This window comes from Myodes glareolus, chromosome 14 (genome assembly GCF_982192425.1).
Source record: "Myodes glareolus chromosome 14, mMyoGla1.1, whole genome shotgun sequence".
In the NCBI taxonomy this organism is placed as follows: Eukaryota; Metazoa; Chordata; class Mammalia; order Rodentia; family Cricetidae; genus Myodes; species Myodes glareolus.
Genome location: NC_142039.1, coordinates 18,021,344 through 18,044,017, shown reverse-complemented (window position 1 = coordinate 18,044,017; position 22,674 = coordinate 18,021,344). Strand labels below are relative to the sequence as shown.

General features: G+C 48.3%; 1 protein-coding gene across 1 annotated transcript; it reads left to right on the top strand.

The window, feature by feature from the left end:
- Positions 1 to 284: 284 nt before the first annotated feature.
- On the top strand, positions 285 to 18,254 carry Echdc3 (enoyl-CoA hydratase domain containing 3). The gene is made up of 5 exons (XM_048460980.3): positions 285 to 557; positions 4,894 to 5,015; positions 7,045 to 7,142; positions 13,201 to 13,401; positions 17,450 to 18,254. Exons 1-5 carry the CDS (start codon positions 388 to 390, stop codon positions 17,759 to 17,761), a joined length of 903 nt encoding a protein of 300 aa, XP_048316937.3. The 5' UTR covers positions 285 to 387; the 3' UTR covers positions 17,762 to 18,254.
- Positions 18,255 to 22,674: the final 4,420 nt, after the last annotated feature.

Here is a 22,674-nt window from a genome sequence, read left to right as displayed (position 1 = left end):
GGAGGCGTGAGCATAGCCACGTGTACCACGGCTCCTGCCACTCAGCACCTGCTGACACTCATTTCACAACATCCGGCACATTCCTGGTGTCAGTACAGAAGGGAACGAGCCAACCCAGTTCGCCCTTCCCTTAAACTCTTTCACAGCCCGACTAAACCAAACAAACCGCTGGAACTGGCATGATTTCAAGCCGTGACCTATTCCGGTGGGCAGGACCCGTGCCCCCGGGTTGGGGGCGGGGCCCCAGGGGGCGGGCTCCAGGAGAGGGACACAGGGCAGGACTTTGTGGGCGGGGTCTCGGGCGAGGATCTGAGTTGTCGGGTCCAAACCGGGAAAATCCAAGGCCTAGGCCGCTTGCACTGTCTACCTCGCTGTTTCTTGGCTGCAATGGCCCTGGTCGCCAGCCGACGGGCCTTTGGGGTGAAGGGGACCAGCTGGCTCTGGGGCAGTCGGTGGGCCCCTCTCTCCGCCGGCTTCTGCAGCCCGGCGTCAGCAGTAACGGCGCGGCCGGAGTCGGAGCCCCGGCCCACTAGCATGCGACAGCAGGACGGAATCAGGTCAGCCTGAGAACAATGCCAGAACTCTCTCCCTGAAGCTGGGCACCAGGACTCGGGATAAACAGGCCTCGCCGCCACTAACCCTGAGTTAGCAGTCACTGCTTCTCTTTCAGATTTCATCTTGGAAAGATGAAATATTTGGTGGAGGAATCCTTGCATACCGCGATTACAGGTGTCCCTGCCCTGTGCACGCTAGTACGATGTATGTGTGAGAGTTGTAAGTGAGACTCCCTGGGAACCCCCTGAACCCTCAGGCCTACCATGCCCAGTCGCCCAGTCACTTCTGAGCATTTCTGCTGGTGTGGGCAGCATAAGCACCCTACCCACTGTTTCTGTGGCCTCCAATAAAAACTCATCACAAAAGAGATCCATGGTCCTTACAAACTCGGCTGGTTCCAGGGTTAGTGCAGGCTGACGTGCGGGGTGGGGGCAGGTCATTAAGTAGGATAAAGGGCACAGCACCCTGCTCTCTGCCCTTTTGTGCATCGAGCCTAAAAGCCTTAGAGATAAATCAGTGCCCAGCCTGGACCATGGAGTAACAAGGACCCTTTCAGGCCTGACCATTTGCCTGGCCAGGATAAGGTTAGGAAAGGAAATGGGTTTCCATGCTCAAGAGTTACAGATCAAGCTGTTTGTTATATTCTCCAACTCCAGTAAATAGCCCTTCTCAATCCTAGAAGACCATGCCTAACTTTTTAATCCTCACCCAAACTCTTAGGTGCTCCCCCAAAAGGATGGAGAGCCAGTCTCTGGCCTTCAGCTTTCTCCACATCATCCCTTGGTCTATACCTCTCTACCCCTGCTGCCTTAAAGGGACTTAGCACACAGGTCTGCAGATGCTGGCATGAAGGGCCCATATCTGTCTGTCCCCTAACTCCCTACAGACAACTGTGGGTGGCCCCCACAGGGAGGCATTTTGGGTGCTCAGTTAACTAAAGTGTATTTTAAAAAGGGTAATTCTATTCCCTGTGGACTCCTTGCTCATCAACAGAGATAGGGACACTCCCAAAGAAATCCAGAGGACGGCCCTGAAGTGCAGCGCCCACACAGGGGCCTCTCTTTCCAATTTTAAGGAACAGCTGTGCTACTGAAAATACATAATCTGGGTGTGGTATCACAGGCTTGTAATCCCACCATTGTGAAGGCTGAAGCAGGATGATCCTGAATTCAAAGCCCACCAGGACGAGACAGCAAGTTCAAGGCCAGCCTGGGCTACATAGTAAGACCAACCACCTCCCACTAACACACCCCCCCCCAAAAAAAAACAATGTCTTGTCATATCTGATCAGAAATTCTGGCAAAAGATAAGAGACTGAGTCATTCAAAATTAAACATGAATCGAGAATTGGAAGGGGGAGAGGAGACCAACTGGCTGTAAATCATAGGAATCATGTATTAAGAGCCCCCGGTCAAGCATTAGAGCATTACTAAGCTGGTGTGGGAGGTTCTTCTGTTTATGTGTTGCTTTTATTGGTTAATGAATAAAGAAACTGCCTCGTCCTGTTGATAGGGCAGCACTGAGGTAGGCGGGGAAAACTGGATTGAATGCTGGGAGAAGGAAGGCTGAGAGAGTGGCACACTTTCCAGCTGCTTTTACAGTATCAGAGAGCACGCCCAAGTGAACTGGTATCTTAAAGAGTATTGGCTGAAGGAGCGGAATGTGCTCCCACAGCACGATGCTAAGCACTAAGCTTGTGCAACTCAGTTACCTCAAGGGTCCCCTTTCAAAGCTGTGCCTCAGAGCAATAACGCTGTCATACTGTGAGGCCCAGCTATAAAATGAGTGTTGTGTCAGACTCTCTGCACTGTTTCTAATCACACAGTGACCTGCAAGGTGGCTGTCACCCCACATCACAGACAGGAGTCAAGTGCAGAGATGGCTGTCAGGAGGTAGGTGAGCCAGGAGCCTGAAAGAGATCCCCTCTGCCTCCTAAATTGTTTCCGCTCATGTGCCATCATGGTAGAGAGGGCCTGGGAGACCACTCCAGTCCACTGCATTCGGTAGAGTTCGCCATGAAAAACTAGCTGGTATTTTACCTTGATGGTCTTCAGATAGCTCATCGGAGCGTTTAAAGGGACCAGATCTTACCTGTACACATGTCACCTTGGGAGAAACCTCATCAGAAAGACATTTCTCCTTGGTGGTGGCGGCGGAGGAGGGGTGTTGCTGAAGCTCTCAGCTCAAGGCATTCCACACTTGGAACTGAAATAGCCGCTGGGAGAGCTGAAACTGAAACTGATGAAGGGTTTAGGAGTTTTCCTGTCCTGCGATATAAGGGAGCGCTGCTTAGCAAGGTAAAATGACCTTCAGGCTCTAGCTTGGGAGACTGCGCAGTAGCTCAGAGAGGCCTGAGTTGGGAGAGGAAAAGGCCCAATGCGCACCTCGGTGGAGCAATCCAGTGAGCATCACAGTGAACATCCAGATCCAGGGCTTTGGAGAGAGGCTGGAACTAGGGCCAATGTCAGCACAGAGGGAGCAGCTGGTGTCATGGCCACCAGCGAAGTCACCTGGGCAGTGTGCCAGAGTCCAGGAGCCCCTGTAAAAGAAGGCAAGAAGGACTAAAGAAGAAAGAACTGCTCCCCAGAGGAGACTGTTTCCAAACGGGGACAGTGGTGCGGGTGGCCCACGCATCTGGTCCTGACAGTCAGGAGATGTCTGCTGAGAAGGGTGTCAGTGGGCTGGTGGGAAAAGACGTCTGCGTGTGACTTGCAATGAGAACCGTCTGACAATGTGTCTGGAAGGATGAATGGGATGCACATGAAACATATCACCAAGCAGCAAGGTTCCATTTGTGCAATTTTGCCCAAGGCCTTAGAATTTAATTTCAGCTGATGTAAATGCCGGGGTAGCAGCTTTTGTGTATGTGCATGTACTCTCGCGTTGATGTGTGTGCAGTTGCATGTGTATGTAGAAGCCAGAAGACCAACTTGAGCATCATGCTGCCTCCCATACTGCCCACCTTTTCTTTTTGAATGGGTTTCCAAAGTCTGTCTTCACCTCGCCAACATTAGGATGCAAAGTACAGGTCACAATGCCCCATCATCAGAAAGAAAAAAAAAAAAAAGCTAACTCTAGAAATGGAACTCAGGTTCTCACACTTGCAAAACAAGAACTGAGCCATCTCCCCAGCCTTGGGATGACAGTGTTTTTATGTTTGCCACCATGAGTACAGTCACGATTCTACCGAAATGTTACAAGCAGTTTCCACGGCTTGCACAGACAGAGGTGTCTATGTGGCAGCCGATCAGCCGCATGTAATTCCTATACTTAGCAGAGAGGATGTTTATGAGAAAAAAAAACAATTCCACAGCTACCTGGGAGCTGCAGCAAAATTGAAATGATATCCCAAAAGGAATGATTATTCTTATTGTGCTGAGATCAATTCAGTTGCCAAAGTTGGTTTTTAAAAACGTTCTCCTACATGTTATTTATGGAGCATCCAATTGACCATGTACCAATAAAATACCATATTCAGAAAAGAATGAAGAAGGCTTAGAGCATGTGTGGGCGGAGGCTGATGGGAAATAAAACGCTTGTAATGAGAATCTGGTTTGGTTCACTGCCCGTTTCTTAGGACAGCAAAAATAAGACATTTCTACGTAAGGCAGGGAGATGACAATACAGGTTGTTTTATTCTGAATGTGGGCGATTTTAAAGTAGCAAAAAGGCCCTTTGGGTGCCGGCTCTTCTCAAGATGCTACGTCTGTTATATGGGTCTGTCTGTCTGCTCTTTGTATAGCATCTGTTCTCAGCCTGCACGAGTTATCCTGCAGACTTACCCCACTGGAAACCTTTACAAATGTCGCAGTACGTGCACACTGGCAGCCAGGCTCCCTTGCCTTTTCTCGGGGTTGGATGGGAGGAGACAGGGGTGGGGAGGTTGACTTTCATCCCTGGCTCCTTTCTCACCTCATGCTAAAGAGGAAGCAAGTTGCAGGTGGAGCCCGTTTGTCGTATTCACCAAGCCGGGCCACTGTCACTTGAAACTCACATCCTCTGTGGGCAGAGATGATTTGGGGACTGTTGTGACTCACCCTCGCTGTGGAGGTGGCAGTCATGTTTCTGGCAGTCCATGTGGGAAGAAGGAAAAAAGAGAGCAAAAACAAATCAAGGGAGCGGAGAGAAAAGGGTAGCCTACCTTCCGGGTCATCTTTTTCCCTTGTTTTGACGCAGCTGTCACTCCAGAGGGCTGACAGGCCCTCTAAATTGGCACTAAGCCCTGGCGGTTCTCTATTCTTGGGTTTCAAAATTGCTCCTAAATTAGAAAGGAATTGCAGGGGTCCTCGCTTGTTTTGACTGGTTCATGACCCGGGGACTATCAAATGCTTTTCACAGGAACATTGTCTTAAGCAATCCCAAGAAGAGGAATGCGCTGTCGCTGGCCATGCTGAAATCTCTCCGAAGTGACATTCTTCACGAAGCTGAGAGCAAAGACCTGAAAGTCATTATAATTGCAGGTATTTCTCTGACGCCTGTCGTCAGTGGACCACGGGGCCCGCCTGAGGTTTCTCAAAACGTGCTGGTGAGCTGGGACGCCCTCTCCTCACTTCACTGGAGAGTGGCTCTGACCCCCTTTGAAGAAGTGGAAACTTCTACGATGCTCTGGGCTTGGTCCTCGTTAGCTTTGTGGACTGTAACAAAGGCCTTTGCTCAGTGAAATCACGACTTCTCCTTGTCAAAATCAGACAGTCTGGCGGCTGAGGAGATGGCTCAGCTGGTAAGCCCTTAGCCTCACAAGCGCCATGCCCACATAAAAAGCTGAGCTTGGTATTGCAAGCCTATAATCCCAGACATGGAGAGGGGGCAGTGCAAAACAAAGGCAGGTGACTCCCTAGAGCTCGCTAACCATAGTCTAGCCTACTTTGTGAAGAAGGGCCAGGCCAATGAGAGACCCTATCTCAAAGGAAAAATGGGAGGTACCTGAGCAATGTCACCTGAGGCTGTGCTCTGACTCCACATGAATGTGCACATATGTGCCCCTCCACACATGAACACATATGCACACAAGATCAAAGAATCAGGTTCGGAATGCAGCTCGGTGATAGAGCACTTGCTAGCACACGCAATCCTCAGAACCACACAAAAATATTAAAACAGAATTTTAAATTAAAAAGCTGTTTGTTTATGGACCTTATAAGATGGCTTTAATCACTAATCCCCTTCATAAATCACGGCAGCTAGCAGGTAGGCTGTTGGGACAGCCAGCTGGTTTTTCTCTTCTGTTTGCTGAATCTTGCTCATGCCTATATCTGTGGTGTCATCTTTAATGGTGGCAGAAAGTACGCCATGTTTTGTCCATTTCTTCCACACCTTTTTCCAGTAGAGTTTATTTTTTAATGTGCATGAATGTTTTGCCTGCGTGTGTGTCCATGCACCTGTTGCATGCATGGGGCCTGCAGAGGCCAGAAGAGAGCGTCAGATTCCCCAGAACTGGCCTGACAAATGGTTGTGAGCCGCCATGTGGGTGCTGAGATTCAAACCCAGGTCCCGTGGAAGAGGAGACAGTGATCTCAACTGCTGAGTCATTTTGCTAGCCCCTCTCTCTACTAGAAATTCTTATAGGATTATCACTTTGGAGTTGGAGAGGTGGCCGGCTACCTTAAAAGCAATTACTGCTCCGGCAGCCGATCTGAATTTGGTTCCCAGGGCTCATGTTGGGTGGCTCACAAGTGCCCCATAGCTCCAAGTCCTGGAGATCCAATACCTCTGACCTCCAAATCACCTGTGCTCACATACCCACACAGACACATACACATAATTAAAAGTAAATTCCTTTAAAAAAAAAAAAAAAAGGTCAAATCACCACTTCGTACATACTGCAACGGCATGATAAAAATCACACAGGCACCTTTACGCACCCCCAGAAAAATACAACACATCCTGTTTTCTGAAGCTTTGTTTGTTTAAGCATCACTGCATCCTGAGAGACTCCGAGCGACCCTCTTAGCAATGACCAAATAGGAATTTTCAGTTGTTTCATACGTTGAAGGGGAGAGAAGTTGGAATTAGTCACTAGCAGCAGGCATATGTGGCGTAAGCTGGACACAGCAGAAAGGCTGGTAACATCTGAGCAGCACCACTTTCTCGCTTGTAAAAACAGGATAACATTGCCTGTCACACGGGAAATGGGAGGAAATGTTCTCAGCTTATCAGTGGAGCGACATTTTGTTGTTAGGGATAATGACGGGAGCCACAGCCTCAGCTCCTTTCTGTAAAATCAAGAGCTGGAGCCAGGTGGCTCCCATGTTTCTGTTCACACTCTGACCTACCTGGATGATGGGGGCATTGCTGAAAGCATGACAGAGTCCAAAGGACCCGCACAAGTTGATATACTTAGGCAGACTGAGCACAAAAATAAAGTCATCAGACCAGACAGAGCGTCATAAAAAGCTCTGATCCCGGAGTCTCCTCATGTCATTGCATTTGCCATTTTGCCACCTCTGATTGTTGACTTTTTTTTCTTTCCTCAATTGGAAACGCTCGCAGCTGAGGGCCCTGTGTTTTCTTCTGGGCATGATCTGAAGGAGCTGACAGATGCGCGAGGCCGTGATTATCACACTGAAGTATTTCAGACCTGTTCTGAGGTAAGCAAAGTGCCAGCCAGCATCGCAAGCATGGGAAGCACAGTATGCTAAACACTGAAGTAGCCTTCTAGTTTCAGATGAGAGTCTGTCCATGGGGCCTGTTCTAGAGAATGGCCCTCAAAAGCTCTGTAGTTATTGGTGAGTTCTTCATCCAAGCAATTATTTGGTTTATACCAGCAATTACCGACCTTGGGTCATGAACCCTTTGAGAGTCAAATGATTCTTTCACAGGGGTCACATATCAGATACCCTGCATATCAAGCATTTACATTACGATTCATAACTTGCAAAATTACAATTATGAAGTAGAAACAAAAGTTATTTTTTTGATTGGTGTCACCACAACATGAGGAACTGTATTGAAAAGTCACCGCACGAGGAAGGTTGAGAACCACTAGTTTGGACTTTTAAGAAGTGATCATAGGGGCTAGAGAGATGGCTCAGTGGTGAGAGCATTTGTATTCCCAGCATCTATGAGAAAAACTGGTCGTGGCCGCACACATCTGCCAATAGAGGAGACTCCTCAGGGTTTGCTGCTGCCAGAGTAGCCAAAGACCAGTGAGCTGGGGGTTCAGAGAGGCTCTGTCTTGAGGGAGTAGGATAGACCGATAGAGCAGGACACCAGCCTCCTCCAGCCTCTGCATGTGTGTGCAAGGATGTGTGCAAGGGTGTGTGTGTGTGTGTGTGTGTGTGTGTGTGTGTGTGTGTATGCGTGCATGTGCCTTCCTGAATTGCTCGTGTTTTGAGATTGGTCTCTCAATGAAGCTAAAGCTCAAGGGTTAGGCTAGGCTGACTGGGAAGTGAGCATCCGGCATCCTCCGGTCTCCACCTCCCCAGTGCTGAGATTGCAGGGCATTTGGGTGCCCTACGCAGTGAGCTCTTTTCCTGGCTGACCCATTTCCCCTGCCTCTCAGATACATTCTTGAGCACAGATTGTTTCCTTTGCCATTCAAAAAGCCAGTAAGCAGATCAGATCATCATTTTCTCGTTTCGTGACAAGACAAAAGGAAAAGGGCTTCTTTTTCAGTTTTATGGAGGAGGAGAAACAAAGTAGAGCTTGGACGCAGGGTGTTGATTGTTTTAGAAATGGGGCCTCAAGTAGCTCAAGCTGGCCTTGAAGTTGCTGTCCAGCCAAGTCTAGTGTGAACTCCTGATCTTCCTGCCTCCACCACCCAGGCACTGGGATTATAAGTGTGCATCACTTACCTGACAGAACAAAAAGATTTGGATCTTTTGTTTCCTACATTAGCAATGTGCACAGTATCCTATTTGGTTTCCTATGTTAGCAATGCTTGCACAGTGTCCTATTTATTTGGTTTGCCAGTGTTTGATGCTTTCAAAATCGTTTTCCACTAGGGATGGAATTCAGTAGTAGAGCATCTACCTAGCATGTAGAAGACCCTGAGTTCAATCCATCACACTGGAAAAAAAAATATTTTCTACCAATCCCCAGTATATTTGGCTAAAATAGAAAAATATCTAAAGAAACTAGTATCTCCCTTGTAACTTCCCGAGAGCACCTGCTTTTTCTCAGTCTGCTGCAGTATCTGGATGGGCAGGGACCTGGACAGGTTAGCAGAGGGCTGTGTGGCACTCTGGGGTTCTTCAGGAGGTAAAGGCCTGGTTTCTTGGAAGCTTCTAACCCGTTCATGCCTCCAGCTCATCAGAAAAGACTCAGTGAATAAATATGACTTAGTCCTAAACATCAAACAAGAATGCAAGAATGCTGGTTCTTTTGAATATTTCTCTTTATTATTTTTAATATGTATATGTGTGTGGAGGGGGCATTGTGCGTGATTGTAGGTGCCCACAGAAACCAGAGGCTTTGGATCCCCTGGAAGTGGAGTTACAGGCAGTGCGAGCCAGTATTATTGCTGGGAACTGAACATGGGACGAACACTCAAGCCATTAGAGACGTTATTTATTTATTATGTATACAATATTATGTAAGATTCGGTAGCTTGGGGCAGGACATGGTGGTGCACGCCTTTATTCCCAGCACTCAGGAGGCAAAGACAGGTGGAGCTCTGTGAATTTGAGGCCAGCCTGGTCTACATAGTGAGTTCTAGAACAGCCAGGACCACACGGAGAAACCCTGTTTCCAACAAATAAGATCTGTTGCTCTATTGTTTTAAAAGTGTTAAGGTGCCTAATATTAGTGAAGGACTTGCATGTCAAAAACAGCTGCTCAAACCATAAGTCAAGAAGCAGAAAGAAATGAGATCAAGAACCTACCATTCCTTTACATTTTTTCCTTAGATTTATTCTTTTGGTTTTAATTTATTTCATCATTTCCTTTTTTAGATTTATTTATCGATTATGTGTATAGTATTCTACCTGCACATGTGCCTGCACGCAAGAAGAGAGCCTCAGATCTCATTGTAGATGGTTGTGAGCCACCAAGTGGTTGCAGGAACCGAACTGAGGACCTCTGGAAGAGCAACCAGTGCTATCAGCCTCTAAGCCATCTCTCCAGCCCTTAGATTCATTTTTATTTATGTATATGAGTGTTTTGTCCTCGGGTATCTAAGTGTACGTGTGTGTGCAGTGTGTGAAGAGGTCAGAAGAGGGCATCAGCCCCCAGGGAACTGTACTTACAGATGGTTGTGAGCCACTCTGTGGGTGTTGGCAATTGAACCCTAGTCCTTTGAAAGAGCAGCAAGTGCTTCTAACTGCTGATCTATCTCTCCAGCCCCACCCCAATTCCTTTTGAGGGAATTGCCAGTGTCCTAAGGACCTCCCAAAAGACCCACTTCTCACTGACTCTATCATCTCCTGATGACACTACCCTGAGATAAGTCTTCAATGTATGGAATTTTGGAGACCATCCACCCAAGCTGTAGTAACCATTTACTTTTAAAATTGTTTATTATTACTATTATTGGCATGTGGGGTGTGTGTGTGTGTGTGTGTGTGTGTGTGTGTGCACATGTGTGTGTGGCATGTGTGGGCACTCATGCCATGACAAAAACATGGGATCAGAAGGTATCTTTATGGCAACACTTCTCTCCTTCCACCTTTATATGGTCTCTGGGTATTGAACTCAAGTCGGCAGGCTGGCATGGCAAGCGCTTTACCTACTGAGCCATCTCACTGGCTGTCTACTTACTCGTTTTTGTACACTGGAATCATTTCTAGTTCCTTCTGTTGTAAGGTAATGATTTGGTGAGTGTGTTTGACCATAGAGCTCTGTCTGTTCCAGAGTTCTTAAAAGGAGGATTCCTGGGCTGGTGGTATAAACGAGCAATGTGCGAAATGAAGCAAACCTTTTCTTGCCACAAGACTTTAGATGGTGCACACATTCTTCCTCTCGTTACTCCAGCTCCCTCTAGGAACGACATCTATCACTATCCTGCCCCCACTGCCTTCAATGAAAGGCAAGAACCAGTTATATTCACCGACAAGTCTGCATGCATTTACACATGTGTGCACCTTTCTAGGAAGAGAGTAGTTAGCATTTATCAAAGTCTCAAAACATGACCCCACCTTCCAAAAGTATGAAAAAAAGCCACTATCAAATATTATGGGGTTCCCTGAAATACACAGGTTCCCTTAAATACACTTATTTAATGATGAGGATGGGTTTAGGAAGGCACGGGTAGATGGTTTCATAATGCAGTCAACAACAGAGTGTATGACACAAGCAATGGCGGCACGGCCTACATCACACGTAGATGCATGGTGTATGTATGCAACAGCCCGCCCCACTCAGACTACATGGCACACAGATAGCAAAGCCCATTTGACACCCACCAGACTGCAGTGTATAGACAGGAAAGCCAGCTCCACAAATCTGTCCACATCCCTTAAAGGTGGTAAAGTCAGCTTTACACCTAGAAAATATAACATACCTATGGAAAGTCTGTCCCGCACCTGGGATATGGGGCATATAGATAGATGGCAAAGTCCCAAAGCCTGCTCCACACCAGGCTACATGGTCTATAGTGGGGAAAGCCTGCTCCACACCAGGCTACATGGTCTATAGAGGGGAAAGCCTGCTCCACACCAGGCTACATGGTCTATAGAGGGGAAAGCCTGCTCCACAGCTAAACTAACAATGTATAGATGGCACAGTCAGCTCTATACCTACGCTACATGGCAAATAGATTTGTTTGTTTGTTTGTTTTGCTTTTTTTTTACAGACAGGGTTTCCTCTGTGTAACAGCCCTGGCTGTTCTGAAACTCACTCTGTAGACCAGGCTCACAGAGATCCACCTACCTCTGCCTCCCAAGTGCTGGGATTAAAGGTGTGTGCCACCACCATCCAACAGTAAGTAGATTTTATATAAGGTCAGATCAGCCACGGGGGATGCTACAGCAATGGACAGATAAACACGAGCTATGTGAGACCACCACCAGTATAGTTTGGCATTCAGACCGCCAGCAAGCTTTCCTTAGTAAACAGAAGGAATACTCTCTACAGTGGCCACTCTTAAAGTAGGTATTCACAGAATCTTGGGTAGCTGAGGCAGGGAGACCACAGATTCAAGGCCTCCCTGGGGTTAAAGAATGAGTTCGGAAGCCAACTCGGGCAACTAGGTGAGAGCATGTCTCCACTGTAACAGAAGAAGAGCTGGGGATGTGATTCAGCGTTATGCACAAGGTCCTGGGTTCTATCCTCAGCACACCCAAAACCAGAATATAACCCAGGGACCATGTGAAGCGGCGGCATTGCACGTCAGCATCCCGCTGCACCTTCACACCCCTTGGAGCCGTGCCTCCTCACGCTCAACGCTGTCCTGTAATGTTAGGCTGGGTGGTCACTTAGGCTGGTGGCAATTATCAGTCCTGTCATAATGTCGATGCCATCCTCAGGAACTCTAGCCCCCATTTTGAGACAGCATCTCTCCCGGGCCTGGAGCTCCCCATTAGGCTAGACCATCTGGTCAGTGATTGCCAGGGATCCTCCTGTCTCTGCCTTCCTGGTACTGGGGTTATAAGGATGGGCTCCCATGCCAGGCTCTGTGTGTGTGTGTGTGTGTGTGTGTGTGTGTGTGTGTGTGTGTGTGTTTGTGTGTGTGTGTGTTACAGGGGATTGAACCAAGGACCTTACACTTGTGAGCAAGCACTCACTCTGCCATCACAGCCTTCTCGGACCACCCTCATACACAGTCTGTACTTGACCAGAAGCATCACTGGTCGTGCCTGACTATCTAGCTGGTTATTTAGGGTGGGGAAGATGACAAACACCAAATGCTTGTGAATATAAAAGACAAGTTTCGCAAGCAGAACTCTTCAGATCTGCGAAGGTCGTTTTTCCTTCAGCTACTGCCTTGGGGAAAAGCCCAGATGCCGTTCCTATCTTCCCCTCCCAACTTGCCAAGGTTCAAAGAGCAATAATTTAGAAATCGAAGTTGCCATGACAACGCAATCTGTTTAGAGTGTCATGAAAAAATAAGCTTCAAATATGTTAGAGCCCTGGCCGTTTATGTGGCGGGGGTCACACGAACACGACTTTGTCTTTCCTCTCCGAGCCAAGGGCTCCGTCTCAGGAATTTTGCTTATTTTTATGACAGTAGGGTGTCCCCTCCCCCCACTTTGATGGCATTGAGAGAGGACGCTATGCAGCAGGGTAATTTGAGAAGTAATTACTAAGGAAATTGCCTTCAAGTCCCCTTCCCCTTTAATTCTCCAAGCAGACACCAAATGCCAATTTCAGACTTTTAACACAAGAGCTGCCCAGAGGTGCGGAGAACTGACAGTTGGTGGCGGGCACTCCACGACTTGCTCCCCAGAAACAAAACCCCGCAGTTCTCCATCGGGGTTCTGGGGAGGCAGGAAGCACAAGGCAATGGTGGGCCATCACTCTCTGGCCTTAGGTCAACGACCCCTTACCCTCTCAGCTTCATGTCCTTGTTACTTTTTCTCCAACAAAACCAAACTCTCCAAGTCTATTTCATGATGGAGATGCAGTGCAAGTTGAGGATTCCGTGTTTTTCCCGAGACTCCGATGAACTAATTGCACAAGAAACACGCTCCGTGGAGTCAGTCGTGTAACCCGGCAGGTACACAGCTCTTCATGCTTCGTGGAAATGAAATGGGTGTGTTTTTCCTACAGGTCATGATGTTGATTCGGAACCACCCAGTCCCCATCATTGCCATGGTCAATGGCTTGGCCACGGCCGCCGGCTGCCAGCTCGTTGCCAGCTGTGATATTGCTGTGGCGAGTGACAAGTCCTCTTTTGCCACTCCTGGGGTGAATATCGGACTTTTCTGCTCCACCCCCGCGGTTGCCCTGGGGAGAGCCGTGCCCAGAAAGGTAACTGAACTGCCTTTCCGTACTCACAGGTTGCAGGATTAGCTTAGGAAAAGTACCCCTAAGGGGTTGCGGAGATGCTTATCACACAAGCATGAAGACCTAAATTCAATCCCCAGAATCCACATAAAACAGCCAGGTGTAGTGGTGTTCAGTTGTAATCCTGGTGCTGGGAAGGCAGACACAGGCTCCTGGTGCTGGAGCTTGCTGGCTAGCCAGCCTAGGCTACTGGGTGAGCTCCAGACCAGTGAGACCTTGTCCCCTCTACACAAACAAACAGATATATTGTACTTGAGAAACACCACCAGAAGTTAGCCTTGTTGGCTTTTACACACACACACACACACACACACACACACAGAGTGTTTTCTATGTTCTATATCAGACATTATGCCCAAAGGTCACTAGTGTTCCTTCTGTGCTACGGAGAGAAGAGCCCGCTGCCTGCTCCTCTGTAGCATCAAACACCAAGTATCATCTGTGATTTGCCACATTTCAATCTTACAAGCCACTCAGTGTGACTGTTAGGTTTTCCATCTTCAGGAAAGCACAGTCTTTGTGAAATCGTATTTGAAATGCAACTGAAGCAGTTTTGTTACCCTAAGTGGCTGCCCATGAGTCGCAGCAAACAGTGTGCTGACCCAGCACCAGTGTCAAGGGGCCGAGGCTGAATCTCTGGCTAATGACTTCTTAATGACAACCTTTTTCAGTCCAGGAAAGACGTAAAGTTGCTGGTTTGCAGTGTGGTGTTTACAGTGGTTAGACAAGGACTGTCCTGATCACACTCAGTGACTCCGCCCAAGGGGCAGCTGTGTGTCAGAGCTGTCTTGTCCTTAAAATGACAGTCAAGTTCATTCCCCCCGTGAAGCTTCCTTCCTTCCGCAGCCTCACAGAATACCATTTAGTGAACATCCCTGAAGTGTCTGTTCTAGGAAAAAGGCATCCTCTCCTCAGTAGGAAACCTGGAGAAGGAGGGGCAAAATCTTGTCTGCAGTGAGTGAAGAAGCGAACTGCTCCCTAGAATGGGCTATCTGTTTTGGAAACAGCAACAAAAATTAGCAGTGGCTCACCTGCTTGAGGCACAAAAGAAATGAGACCCGAAGGGAATCTCGCAGTAGAGCCAAGACATCCCAGGGAGGGTTGCCTCCTTCACAGCTCCTCTGGTTACTTTACAGAAACATGTGCCTGTAGGGAGAGTCTGTGGTTACCTACAACCCCTACATGCCGCAAGAGGCAATGGTTGGCTCAAGTGTCGTCCAAAAGGGGGATGTTTTTATTATTCTAAGATAGACATTTGCCTTAAGTGTATCCATATTTATTTAGTGAATATTTCTTAGGTCATTGCTTTGTTTCAGACATTTAATCAAAATATTTTACAAATCTCTTGTCAGACTCACAGACTGTCTTGTAACTGCAGGAAAAACCATGAAACCTTTCATAGCAAGAAGTTGCTATGCTGGTTTATTCTCTTCCAACATGTGACTTCCCGGAAGGTTCCATGGTCAAGGCATTTAAAGCCTTTAAATCAGTCCTATTATCAGGAAAGCTTTCTAAATCAGGGCTTATCAAAATTCCTAGAAACTTCATACTGTATCGTGTTTATCAAACTTTACACTTGATTTTTAAAAAAGGAAAAATGTAGCCAAAATATCCCTTAAGTTCCATGGAACCCTAATTCTCGGAACAACATTGCACAATGACCCGTGTGACAGACGAGGGGGCAGGAACACTGTGAGAGCCAGGATTGCTTTTTCCATCCCAAAGATATTTTTGTCAGAAAAATCTGGGCTGGAGCTGGGGAGAAGGCTTGGTAAGCAAAGTGCCCGCTGTTCAAGAGCGAGGACCTGAGTTAGATCCCAGAGCCCACAGATCAAAACCAGGCCTGGTGGTATGCACTTGGAACCCCAGAGCTGGGGAGGCAGACATAGGAGGAGCCCTGGGACTCACCGGCCAGTTGAAGCAACCAGCAGCCTCTCCACTGAGGGCTCTGCCTCAGAAAACAAGAACAGCTCCTGAAAAGCAACATCCAAGGTTGACTTTTGACCTCTGAACCCAAATGCACACATGCACCCACTCAAATACACACACACACACACACACACACACGCACGCACGCACGCACGCACAAATGTGCATGCAGAGTCATGCCTTACTCAGACCTCTGGTCTCTCTTCATGTTCTGACCCCAGAAGAAGACTTAACTTAAACACACTATGCTTATGCCCATGCATGTCTTAGTGGTAGGTGGGTGACTTATCCACAGAGAAACTGGCAAAGCTTTTGCAAACTGTCCTGGGTTGAAAGTCTCTGCCCTTTTCACATAGGGTAGGACAGCATGTGTTGGACTCTAGTTCCCTCTGCTGGACACACTAGGAAACTGCTCCACTGTGTTGGAAAGTGAAGTCTGTCTGCTGGGCCAAAGTCATAGAGTTGAGCCTACTGTGCCAGGACATGAATTATTCACCTTATTTTTAAAGTCTTTCTCTTTTTGCATGAATTAAATAATGCATTTTCATTGTGCCATATAAATGCCCTGCCGGTTCCAGCTGCTCCCTTCCCCAGCCAGAGCTGGCCATACACTCAGAGCCAGCCTCAGGCAGTGGGTATCCCAGGAGAGGTGGAGAAAATATGAGTCCTTTTCCCAGCACCAGTCCCTTCACCACAGTAGAAATGCCTGCTGCCATGCAGCTACCCACTTACTGTGTGCTTGCACACCCTGACTTCCTGCCAGTCTAACTTAGGGTGGGGTTTAGACGCTGGAAAGCGTTAGATTCTCACTCAGACCAGAGCCACAGAGACTCACTCCTGACACACACTGTTTACAGTGACTCATATGCCCAACATAATTTAAGAAACACAATTAAAAGCACCTACGAATCTTAGTGACTTTTCTCAGGCTCCCAGTGAGATGAGGTCGGTGATCCAATGTGTCACCTGTGCACACCGGGTGGCCTTTGCAGCCCATCCTACCCTCCCCAGCTCACTTTCTCTTCCACACGGCAACTCCTCAGCCTGCCATCCATAGTCTCTGGGAGACAGATGCCATCGTTATAGCCTGAATGTGGTGTTCCCCCAAGTTCAGATGTTGACATGCCATCGCCAGTGTGACGGTCGCAGAGTGGGTCCTGGGGAAGTGACCGTTAGGTCAAGGGTAGGGCTCTCACTGAGACTGACGCCCATAGAAAAGGAGGGCTGGCTGCTGACTCACCCGCTTCCTTCCCGTGTAAGGACACGGTGACATTTCCGTCTCTGAACCTGGAAGCGGGTTCTCACTGGACACTAACTCTGCTGATGCCCTAAACTTGGGCTTCCCAACCTCCAGAGTGAGACAATCCTGTTCCTTCTAAGCTACACGGTTTATGGCACGTTGTTCTAGCAGTCAGTCTGGACAGACATGGGGCCCACCCAAAAGATAAGCAGGGGACCCCAGAATGCTGCAGCACATGGTTCTCTCATGCGCGTGACCATTCTACTTTACTGACCTCTACAGGTGCAGGGACACCTAGTGGCGACTCGTGCCAGACTCTGTATCTGGTCCTTGAGGATATTTAAGTCCCTTCATGTCTCTGGGGTCCTGATGAGGAAATGGGACCCATGGGCATGTGTCCTTGTGGAAAGTGGCCCCTGTACCGGTTTGCAGGAGGTTCTGGGCTTGTTCCAGCAGCATTCACAGTGGGGCTCACCAGATAGGCTGTCTTTCTTCACATGACCTTTAAAGGGGTGGATGGAAGGGATCTCCTGGGTTGCCAGGGCCACCCGATCAAATCTGCGGAGCAACAAGGGGGACACAGAGGGAGACTCCACCCATTCCAGGCTACTTGTGTTTCCCTGGCTCTTGGATCGATCTGATCTTCTCCCTGGCGGGGAGTTAGGGGTGTTGACAACATCAGGGGTGATAGAAGACGTGTCATGTGGGGAAGCGTCTATCTGGCGTGAGGCATGTAGGTAAGTCCAGAGAGCGACTGTCTCAGTACAGGGAAACAGAGCTGGGGGCTGAGGAAGCCACGGGAGAGGAAAAGTGCTTTATTGACCTCCCTTGCCCTTCTCACAGGTGGCCTTAGAGATGCTCTTTACGGGGGAGCCCATTTCTGCTCAGGAGGCTGTACGCCATGGCCTCATCAGCAAAGTGGTGCCTGAGGGCCAGCTGGAGGAAGAGACCATGAGAATAGCGAAGAAGATCGCCTCTTTGAGTCGCTCCGTGGTGGCGCTGGGCAAAGCCACCTTTTACAAACAGCTGTCCCAAGACCTTAGAACAGCATACTTCCTCACCTCCCAGGCCATGGTGGACAACCTGGCCCTGAGGGATGGGCAGGAAGGAATTGAGGCCTTCATCCAGAAGAGAAAGCCTGTCTGGTCACACTGAGCCAGCACGAGGAAGGCTGGGCCAAATAGCCAGTGCTAGGAAGTCGCCCAGCCCGCGTCTTCTCAGCCCAATCACACCCCTGGCTGTAAGAGAGGACAGCCATCCTTTTTAACTCTGATATTGGTTTCCCAGTGTGTGGTCTATATTAAAATTCACGATTTCATGGGACGTGAATACAGGGGAGTAAACGGGGTTCTAGGTCCGTGAGTCAGGTTAGTGAGCGCTGGGTGTGCTGGCTGTGACCTGACAGCCTGTAGCACCTGGAGTGGTGTGCTACCCGCACACAGGTGACAGTCAAGAGAGGCCTGCCATCCGACTTTTCTGTAGCTCTCTTCAGGCAGACTCCATTCTGGTCTCTCATGACAAGCTGAGCATTTCAAATCTCCATGAGATCATCTCCACACTGAAAATACTCTTGATTCTATCAGGAAATAATCTTGCCTGTGGCTTTGGAATAATCATATGTGATCTGAATAAATTAGATATTTATGGAGCTGGGTCATTCATTTCTAACCTACTCCAAGCTAAGAAAAAAAAGTGAACATTCTCTCTGTCCACTCTGATGGGCATGTAGAGCAAGAGCCACGTGTCTTCTTGAGAAGGTCCTCACCCTCCAGTGACTGCTAATCCAGAGAGGATGCAGAACAGCTCCTACCCAGTGAGTCACTGCATCCCCAGTTCTGAGTGATGCTCAGTTTCTGGTAAAAAAAAAAAAAAAAAAAAAAAAAAAAAAAAAAAAAAACCCAGACTGACACCAGCCACTGAGTTTTCTGCTTGAACTAATGTTTAGACCTAGTTTTTTTTTTTGGTTTTTTTTTTGGTTTTTTTTTTGGCTTCTGATCTAATGCAGCCCAAGAAGTGTTCAAAATTCCTTTTTCTGTAAACATGATCATAAATCAGTGCCTGTTTTTCTGTCTGTTTGTCTGCTTGTCCTCTCCCTCCCTGCCCTCCTTCCTTCTTACCAGTGTTAGGGATTGAACTCAGAGCCTCCTGTGTACCAGGCAAGTGCTCTGCCACTGAGCTACACCCCAGTCCCTATTGGTCATCAGTTTTTGTCCCAAAGAGTAGAAAAGAACAAAGCACAATGGCACATTCCTATAATCACACCTACTCAGTAATCTGAGACAGGAGGATCACACATTCAAATGCGTAATTTAGCAAGACACTGACTCAAAATAAACACGTATAAGGTAAAGAAGTAGCTTGGTGGTAAACACTAGTCTAGAATGCATTAGATCTGGGATTTTATCCCCAGCACCAGAGAGAGGGGAAGAGAAAGGAAAAGAGAGGGGAGGGAGGAAGACATAGAGAGGCAGACACGGACAGAGATTGATTTGTGTGGTAACCTGTGGTTTCTACTCTAATTGCGGGGTAAAAGTGTTTGTGGTATGGACATCCCCAGATATCACTGCTACAAGCTTCTCTTGGGAATAACGGTTATTTCTTTCTCCAGGGTTTAGATGGCAGAAGAGAGTGTGTTCTAAAAGTGCCCCATGAACAAAAAACGATCTGAGCTGCCATCTCCTGCAGACCCGGGAACGTGCCAAGTATCTCCGACTGCTCTCACGTGGCCCTCAGTAGGGCCCGGGGAGTAGGTGCCACAGTGACCCCATCTCAGGAGGGTCTTTGAGGCCAGGGTGTAGAACTGGAGTTTGAGGGTTCCAACATGTCTGCCTGCAAGAGCCGTCGCTTTCAGCCCCCTGCTGCACTGCCTCATGGGAAATGTTCCAGATCATTAGACCAAAATCCAGAAAGGAAAATGTTTAGTTCTCAATCCACACATTTGCTCTCTTGGGGAGCTCAGTTGCCTGATGCTAGTCTGAATTTGTTACCAGAGGCTGAGCACAGTTTGGAACTGCTTCCGCAAGAAATTACCCCGCTTGGGTGGGATACACTCTGTGCTCCTCTCTTGCTGTCCCCAGGGATGGTCTGAGCCTGGTCCTTCTCTGCAACACAGTCTCCATGCAAGAGAGTGGAAGACATACTCCTACCTTAGGGACTTTCCCAACTCACGAGAGACCCTGGATCTGTTAGTCGGCAGGGCCCGGGTGGGGGTTTTACTACCAGGCAATAGACAGCAGGCTGACATTCCTATTTAATCTAGGGACTAACTATGGCAGTTAGTCCAAAAGAAATGGATTAGCCACTGTCTGTTCCTCTTTGGTGCCCCCGCTGAGAAAATTGCTGCCTGGTGGGTGCTGGATCACGCTGACGAGAAAGAGAGGGTGGCAGACACTACCCAGGCCTCAGTGAGGCGAGCAAACCCTTCCCCCACATTTGACAAATGAAAACAAAATGCCCGTTTCCATACGAGAAAACACTGCTCCATCAAATCATGCATTCCTCAGGCCTCTAGGCTGGCTCCCCAGCCTGCGAACTGATGTGCAAATGACGACCAGCTATAAATATCAGTAGTCACTGGGGCAGAAAACAATCCAACAAGAAATGCGCCACACACCCGTGGCGCCGGATAGGCCGTCCCAAGGCTAACAACATCATTCTCGCTTTGTTTGTATCTGTTCCCCTTTACCAGGATGTTGAGTGAAAACTTCCTGATTTCTACACATGGTGACCGCTTTTGAAAAGCCTATTATATTCCCTGTTCCCTGGCACCACTTACCTCTGGGGAGCCGAGCTGAGCCGAGTCCAGCAGGCCACACCCTAGCAGTCAGGGCCTATCAAGTCCCTAGAATGGGCATTCACTTCTACTAGCCCCAAGTAAGGCATTGTTGAAAGGCTGAGTTGGCCCCTGGAAAACAGAAACAGGCAAATGACAGAACGTCAGAGACTTCAGGAGAGCCTAAAGCCATCCCAGGCGGCCCTCAAATTCATTCTTCTCACTCACGCTATGTATGAGGCCAGAGAAGTCAAGGTATTGAAATCAGAAGAGCCAGCACGTGGTTTTGAATCTGCATGACTATGAGAGTTATGCTCCCAACTGCTGCACTCTATACCTCCCGACTCATGCAAAACCTGCCACTCAGCCGAGAGCTAGATCTGTGCTCCTAGGAGACCGTAAGTGGCAGAAGAGAGGGAACACTGCTTTCCAAAGGAGATCTGGGGGGAAGCATCCATCTGGCAGCCAGGAACTCAGATCGAATGCTGGTCCCAGTTGTGTGGATGTGTTAGGGGAGGCAGCCTCCATCAGCACTGTTTCCCTTCCTACAAAGGTGCCACCACAGCTGGACATGCTGGCACACACGTGTAAACCCTGCATGCAGGAGACGGAGACAAGAGGATAGAGAATTCCAAAGCAGGTTGGGCTCCACAGCAAGGCCCTACTGAGGAGGGAGAGCTGGAATGGAGAAGGAAGAAGTCATGGCTGCTCCACCAATAATTTGTCCTTCTAGTCCTACATCCTGGATTCTTTAAGAAAATGTCAAGTTTTCATTTTCCAAAGATTTTTCTTTCATCACTTGAGGCATAAAGTTTAGTTTCCCTTTATCATGTGTGCATGTGTGTGGTGTGTATGTGTGTGTGCACATGTGCATGGAACCAAAGGTCGGCTTGGAGGGTATTCGTTAGGCACTGTCCACCTTGTGTTTGGAGGCAGAGTCTCTCACTAGGACCTAGGGCTTGCCGGCTGGTGAGAGTGGCCGGCCAGCAGTCTCTAGGGATAAACTTGCCTCAGCCTTCCCAGTCTAAACACTAGGATTACAAACGTGTTCCACCATGCCTGACTTTTTACCTGGGTTCAGAGGATCAAACACAGGCCATTATTCTTACACAGCAAGAACTTGGCCAACCCAGCCGCCTCCTCAGCCCTCAGAGCTTATTTTTTCATGTCCCGGATGATGGCTCATGAAAAGATGACATACCATCTGGGCTCTGTGTACTGTGTCTCTTGGATGCAATGTCAGCCCGTTCTGGCTGCACAGGGAAGCGCTTGCTATTGGTGACAATGCCTGGCGCAGAACAGACCCGCAGAGTCGCTTGCTCTATGTAAGATGCTGCCAATGCACAGTTTCCTTTCGTGTCCTGCTGTGTTCAGCCCCCCCAGTTCTGAATCGGTTTTAGAGAGTGAAGCGTGAATTAAATTGCTGTTTTCTTTTTCAAGGCAGGGAGGTCGGGTGGTAGTTCTCTTCAAGCTGAAGTTGACATGTGAGAGCGGTACCCCTCCACTTGGATAAAATCAGACTTCAGAAGTTTGGGCTTGTTTTGGTAAAGCAGGACTAATGTGCATTTTAGTCTCCAAACCCTCGACTTGCAGCGACAGAACAGTCTTCAGAGAGATTTGAGAAAATGGGTGGTAGCCGGGTGGTGATGGCGCACACCTGTAATCCCAGCACTTGGGTGGCAGAGGCAGGCATAACTCTGTGAGTTTGAGGCCAGACTGGTCTACACATCAAGTTCCAGGACATCCGATATATATATCGGGTGGTTGGTGGGAAAGGGATTGAAACTGTCAAGATAGCTAAGATTTCTTCTTATGCTTATGTAAACCTTGAACCCAAATGACTTCAGTCCTTCTCTGCTTCACTGTTTCATGAAGATTTGTGTTTAGCCAGAAGACAGGGAGACAACTCGTTCAGCCAAGCACAAGCTGTGTAAGTGTGAGGAGCACCACGCGTGGTGGTGCGCAACTTCAATCCTAGCACTTTTAGGAGGCAGAGGCAGGAGGATCTCTGTGAGTTCAAGGCCAGCCTGTTCTACACAGTCAGTTCCAGGACTGCCAGGAAGGCATAGAGACACTCTGTCTCAAAAAAAAAAAAAAAAAAGAAAGAAAGAAAGAAAGAAAAGAAAGAAAAGAAACCAAAACAAAGAAGGAAATGTGGGGACCTGAGTTCAGATTCCCCAAACATACATAAGAAAAGTAAATCTAGGTCTCAATGTTATACACCTGCAATCCCAGAATTAACTAGATGACAGGGGAACACAGGAAGGATCCTGAAAGCTTGGGCGCCAGCTAACAA

Bases quoted from the DNA above. Each gene is read 5' to 3' on its own strand.
- Echdc3 (XM_048460980.3), top strand. From the start codon at position 388: ATGGCCCTGGTCGCCAGCCGACGGGCCTTTGGGGTGAAGGGGACCAGC. The intron at 558-4,893 runs GTCAGCCTGAGA...TGCTTTTCACAG, and splicing joins CGACAGCAGGACGGAATCAG to GAACATTGTCTTAAGCAATC. The intron at 5,016-7,044 runs GTATTTCTCTGA...AAACGCTCGCAG, and splicing joins GAAAGTCATTATAATTGCAG to CTGAGGGCCCTGTGTTTTCT.